The sequence below is a fragment of the Adiantum capillus-veneris genome, chromosome 7 (assembly GCF_014529385.1).
Source record: "Adiantum capillus-veneris isolate H3 chromosome 7, ASM1452938v2, whole genome shotgun sequence".
In the NCBI taxonomy this organism is placed as follows: Eukaryota; Viridiplantae; Streptophyta; class Polypodiopsida; order Polypodiales; family Pteridaceae; genus Adiantum; species Adiantum capillus-veneris.
This window is the reverse complement of record NC_140937.1, coordinates 130701844-130707843: the sequence shown is the minus strand read 5'-3', so window position 1 is coordinate 130707843 and position 6000 is coordinate 130701844. Positions and strand designations below refer to the sequence as shown.

At 42.2% G+C, this 6000-nt stretch overlaps 1 protein-coding gene across 2 annotated transcripts; it reads right to left on the bottom strand.

The window, feature by feature from the left end:
- Window positions 1-1029: 1029 nt before the first annotated feature.
- On the bottom strand, window positions 1030-4196 carry LOC147454628 (putative glucan endo-1,3-beta-glucosidase A6). Of its 2 annotated transcripts, none has more exons than XM_086516513.1 (3): window positions 3982-4196; window positions 1924-3216; window positions 1030-1361 (listed from the first exon to the last, which is right to left on the bottom strand). In XM_086516513.1, exons 1-3 carry the CDS (start codon window positions 4184-4186, stop codon window positions 1324-1326), a joined length of 1536 nt encoding a protein of 511 aa, XP_086372639.1. In that variant the 5' UTR covers window positions 4187-4196; the 3' UTR covers window positions 1030-1323. The 2 variants fall into 2 exon arrangements, with proteins under 2 accessions (XP_086372639.1, XP_086372640.1); XM_086516514.1 differs by lacking the exon at window positions 3982-4196 and adding an exon at window positions 3452-3867.
- Window positions 4197-6000: the final 1804 nt, after the last annotated feature.

The following is a 6000-nucleotide window of genomic DNA, read 5'->3' as shown; positions in this document are numbered from 1 at the left end:
ATGTGCAAGAATTGTGAAAATAAGGTCCCAATTGAGAGAGTCTACATCATGGTTTGGAGAGGAATGGTAGAGCTCATGGCTGAAAATGTGGGGAAGCAAGCTCCAATCTTAAAATATGTGATCATCACTTTCATGATATTAGATTTGAGCAGCATTCTTAAATAGAGCAAGATGCGGAAGAGCTCCTGAAACATGGGCAATATGGTACAAAAGCCATACTTCATTATGCCCGATGCTCATGCTCGTCAACAACAGTTTTTCTATCAAGAAGACTAGGTGTTGTTGGTGCCATGGCTTGCTCACCATAAACCTTCTTGCTGAATTGTGCCAAAGCTCAATATGGACCTGCCCTCCTTGCATTTTTAGGATCACACCAACATGTCATTTTCGTCAAAATTGTTGATGAAAATCACAATCAATTGCATTCCATACATCGAACAAGGAGACGGATGCAGGCATTGCCTTTCACTCCAAAGAGAGACAGAGAAAAAATAGCAAAGGTTCTCCATTGTACACGGGAGGAATTTCTTTGGCATACATCCTCCTTTTCCGCCGAAAGGCAATGCCAAGAAAGGTATAATGGATATTTTCCATAAACTAATGGATATGTGGCATTATCTTGTTTGTATGAAAATAAAATTTGGCCCACAACTCAGCAAAAATTATCTTAGATTTGGTATTTCATAAAATGTATACGTCAAATAACCTGAGCTGGGCAGCACATTGATGCCGTAATCTTAAAACTACTACACTCGACGGCCCATCACAACCGGAATATGACAATGCACCAATGCTATTCAAATGCCTAGAGTCTCATGTGTGACATTTGTGGTATTTGAATTTACATTTTTCAGAATAACTCTTTATGAGAATGTCAACTTTGAAACGATGAATCTTTCACAGAAGACTTGTTGTATGGTTCTCTTAGCTTTGCAACATACAAATGGAAGAGTTGCTATATGATTCTCTTAACTCTGCAACATACGAATGTCCTCAAAAGAAACAAACAGGAGTTTGAATGCCTTGTAGTTGGTTGTTAAATCTTGTTCCTCATCTTATGCAAAATTCTGTTGAATGATGAGTGAGTGAGTGGGTGGGTGTGTGTGTGTGTGTGTGTGTGTGAGAGAGAGAGAGAGAGAGAGGGGTAAGTTAGCTTCAATCCTGTCTCTGGCAACAAAGCTGAGCTGAAAAGCCACGGAATCAAACTTGTAACAATGCAAAATTCTCCTCCCCGAAGTATTGAACATCTTCAATACATGCTGGAGTATCCGAGCAATCAAAGAACGTGCTGTAGTAATAAATGTACTCATTGAGACGCTGTCCTCATACGTAAGAGGGTGAGAATATGCAAGATCCATGACCTGCAAGCACAAAGACCATTGTCAGTATAATAAGGATCGATCACAAAAACACCAACGAAACACACGTATGCCACACAAATTCCGACAAGCTGCACAGAGAATGCCAACATCTGATACTCGATTTCCGTATACAAGCGTACTGACACTGAAAGAAAAGAGTCCCTAGAAAGCCTACATACACTACATCACTACGCCAATGGCTCCCTCAAGACATTTGAATTTTGTTGATTCAATGTGTGTCTTCTCTCGCTCGAAAAAATAATCAAACAGGAAAAAAGGACTAGTACATTTCAAGCCAAATTTTCCTCAAACAAGACAACACTATACCAAGTAGGCAAAGATCTTTGAGGTATAATGAGAGCTTTGCAAGAAAGATGAAGGAAGAGCGCCACCATTTTTGAATTCCAACAGATAAAAAGGACTTGTAAATATTAAGCCAAATTCTCTCTTAACAAAGAAGACACTAAGCTGAGTAGGCAAAGACCTTACAGGTATAATGAGACCTTCACACAAAAGATTAAGGAAGGGATATCAAAACAAAATTGGGGCAAAGAGAACTCACTTGGATCTTGTGTTGTGAGGTTGGCCACACCGCCGAAGATGCATGTTGCTCCGGTTTTGTGAAACTGGTTATAATAGTTGTTAAATGCATAGGATGCATGTGAGACTGTACTATTGGGCCAAAAGCATCGCTGCCCTGGCTGAATAGCCTTGCAATCAGCAGATCCTTGCCCACATGCATAGCTAAGAGCTCTTCCCAATGTTGTCGCATCGGCATGTGGGTTGGCTATGCACCATATCTTTAACTGTCCAGGAGGAGCCTCCACAGGCGAGGCTGGTGATAATCTATATTGGGTCTCATTGAGATAGCCTGTAAGATCAATGTCATACACACGCGTCCCATTTGGATACAAGAGCCCCCAATTGCGCTCTGTTGTCGGACCTCCTTTGAGATTTTCATTGAAAAGAGCAAAAATGTAGGTGTCAATGAGCCTCCCTGGTCGGCGAGGCGTTCCTAGAGGTAGCTTTGCTAGAGCTCTCTTCACAAGCCTTCTGTTGTAAAGTGCTGCATTATGCACGCTTGCCCCCCTCTCGTCGAGATCTTCTCGAGTTGGCCATCCGGTTTCACTGATAGTAATCTCTACTTTTGGAAATCCTTTCTTGGCCATGGCTGCCAACACTGCATCAAGCTGCACATCAAGAAGATTCCCATACTCCGGACCATTACTGTCCTTATACACATTGGCATCCGGTGCGAAGAGCGCAAACTCGAGTGAAATGTTGGTTGCGTCATTCTCTCTTGCAAAGAAGGGGTACACATCCACAAACAAAGGGGCCCTTGTATGGTGTAGAAAGCTTAGCATTGGCTTCATTATAGAATCACCTATGTCTGTGCGAAATGACCCATTCGAGGGCGGGAATAAAGGCCCCTGTAACATGTCCATAGCCAAAGGGGTGCTCACCTTTATCTTCCTTATTCTGCACTTTCGAAGAGCTTTGTGTAGGTTGATCATAGCGGGGACAAGATAAGGCCATGTCTGATTAGAAGCAGAAAGGATCTCATTGCCCACGAGGAGCGTGCGTATTTTTGTGCTTGGGTAGAACACCGAAATGTTGCGGCGGACAAACATTTCTGCTAAAGTCATGTTGTTTGCGACGGCAACAATCTGCTCATTAGGCAGCATCACACACACCTTGATGTCTGTATTTGCAAGCTCTTTGAGGATGGCAGGGTTTGCATCGTATATCTTCACCTTGCCTATCTTCATACTTTTGATAAGCTCCACTGCTTTTTGAGGTGTGGGAAGATTGTCACCAAGCTGTCCATAATTGACTCCTATAGTATACATAGCATCTGCAAAGTGAAAGTAGAATAGAGTAAGACTACCAAGCACTGCATCAATCCACACGGCACGAAACTAAATCCTAGGTACACCAATCTTGTGAATATCTTCCTGGAAACAAGTTAATACAAACATGTTTGGAAACAAATTAATACAAACATGTTACATTTCCAAACATGTTTGGAAATGTACTATCACAAGAAGTTTTGAACAAATTCTCAGAATAATTCCCACATTGTGACTTACCTCAACATCATGAGCTTCTGTGAGGGAGGCACCGCATACCTAGCTAGGTACGATTGGGGGCTCATGATGTTATTCATTGTATGAAAAACATGGAAAAGACTCCGTTTTCCTACATGAGAAAATTTCTAAATCTTCTTGTGTATGTTTGGATCACATATAGTGCATCATAATTTGGAAATGTGCAAACATGTTTGGAAATGTACATCATAGTATGATGCACTCACTATATGTGATCCACATCATAGTTTTTCAAAATGTGTCATGACACAAGGCACCGTATGCATAACAATGCAAAGGTTGATCAAGTAGCAGCATTATGATGCTGCCTGATTCCTGAAGGATAATGTCGTTCTCTTGCCAAGGCAAAGGCATGCACCGACGTGTGTGTGTGTGTGTGTGTGTGTGTGTGTGTGTGTGTGTGACCAAAATTGCAGTAGCTTAGAAGGGTTGACAATGCCCAAAAAGAAGAACCGCCTGTGATTGAAAAGGAAATTAAGCAAAGCAGAGAGAAATGTCCTGTGGTTGCATACCTGTGCGGAGAGGAAGAAGGCCGAAGAAGAGCAGGAGAAGGTAGAGTGGGAGGCTCGGCATCCTCATCTCGATTATGTTGCCCACCAATTGCGGTGCGTGTGTGTGTGTGTGTGTGTGAGAGAGAGAGAGAGAGAGAGAGAGAGAGCGCTGCGAGGACTGTGTAATGTCCGGCAGCGGACAAGTTTTTGTGACTTTTGAAATCATGTGTTCACATGCGCCACCAGACCCAACGGATCTCTCTTCTGGGACTTGGCCTTCTTTATAGTTTTTCTTCTGGAATCTGGCCTCAAAAGGAAGCAAGGCCCAGGCTAGAGGTGTTAACCTCCCGGGCAGCCAAAATGGATTTGCAAAGCTCACAAGGTAGCAGTAGATGAAAAGGGTTGGAGTTTCAGACTAGGCGACGGAAGAAAAATGCAAAGGGGCGTTGATCTTCCATGGCGAAATTTGATTGGTTGGAGTTGAGGCACTCTTCCGCCGGGCCCTTCATTTTTCTTCCGAACCCCCCCCCCCGGGAAGAGTTGATGGCCTCTCTCAGCTCCCTTCACTTTTTCACTTTTCCTCCTCCACATTGTTCACACTAGGTGGCGGCACATTTAGGAAAGCTTGTTTCTTCCGCCGGTTCAGTCTAAACCCAGCCTAAAAGATAGCTTGTTCCCCTCTTTTTTCAAAGTGGTAGTAGGGTTTCTTGAAGTCTTCTATATTTGTGTAAACACTCTCCCTACTAACCAGAGCTCTAATCAAGAAACATATCTCCTCTTTTTGTCTATAGGGGTATCATGCTTGGCAGTGGTCTTTGAGGCCTTTTGCACAAGCGAGGGTTAACTCTCGTTAAGTAGACCTTTAAGCTTTTGCATGGGCTTGTAGGGTAAACCCTGCCTTCCCCACCTAAAATCTGCCAAAACGGGTGGTTGACCCCTTCTCATGGGCTCACAACCAACAATATATGAAGATCTTGCAAAGCTTTTTCCACTCTACTCATCGAACTCCCTTCTCTTGGAGGGAAGTAATTTTAGGGGAATGCCATAACAATGATACGCTAGAGGTAAGTTGCTTTGGCACATATGGTTGGCAAAAAATAGCTTTGCTCATAGAGATGTGGGTTACTTTAGATTTTCTCTTCCCTTGAGTTTGATAGTCTAACTAATCATTTAGCGTCTTCCGTAACCGATGTTTCTATTATGAGCGGTGCTCAATGTATGCAAGGGATTGGATGGCAAGAGTAGAGTTCCACCCTCTCCAAAGCTAATGCTATTGATAGAATAAGATGTTGTCCTGATTGGAAGTCTCACTTAGTCCCCTAGTTTATCCCTTACCTCTCCTTTCGGATCTCCCCTTTGGATAATTTTGGGGATTTGGAATTTGCTAATGATGGTTTAATTTACTTCTACTTTCTCTAAAAGAAAACCTCTTCCTTTTTGGCATTCTAAGAGCCCCATTCTACCTAGTATCTCTAGGGGCTAGAGTGGGTCAAGTCCTTCTACAAAACCTATCACACATAATTCCTTGTGTGAGATGCAGGGCCTGGGTCAGTGATAGGATTTGACGCCCATCTGCCCTTCTTAAGGCATTTTGCCAGTCGTATGAAGGCCAAAGTTTTTTTGAGTCTGTCATTGGAAGGGCTTGTTCAAAAATTATCCTTCTATAGAGAAGGGTGAAAAAATAGAATACATGTCAATGGAAGGGCTAATTAAAAAACATTCTATATATATTAATGTTCATTTACAATATCTATATGTATATTGGTTATACTCATTGACAGAATATAGTCTCTTGCCTTGTAAATATGCGAAATTTTCTCATTGGAAGGGAAAACTGAAAATAGACCCTTCTATAGGGAAGGGTGCATTTTTCTACAACCCATCTTTTGAAAGAATAGGTTGCCCTTCAAATCCTAACATTGGCCTGGGTATTGCATTGTAACTGCTATATTTTTTTTGAAATTACCTAGGTGAAGCGTACAATGCAACTAGCTCACACAAGAAATAGCTTTGTTTATAGAGATGTGAGTCACTTTAGAT

What these genes read in the sequence shown, in the direction of transcription:
- LOC147454628 (XM_086516513.1), bottom strand. Translation starts at nt 4,186, where the DNA reads ATGATTTCAAAAGTCACAAAAACTTGTCCGCTGCCGGACATTACACAG. An exon ending in CCTTCTTCCTCTCCGCACAG is followed by an intron (nt 3,217 to 3,981) that starts GTATGCAACCAC and finishes TTCACTTTGCAG; the next exon opens with ATGCTATGTATACTATAGGA. An exon ending in CCTCACAACACAAGATCCAA is followed by an intron (nt 1,362 to 1,923) that starts GTGAGTTCTCTT and finishes TTGTGCTTGCAG; the next exon opens with GTCATGGATCTTGCATATTC.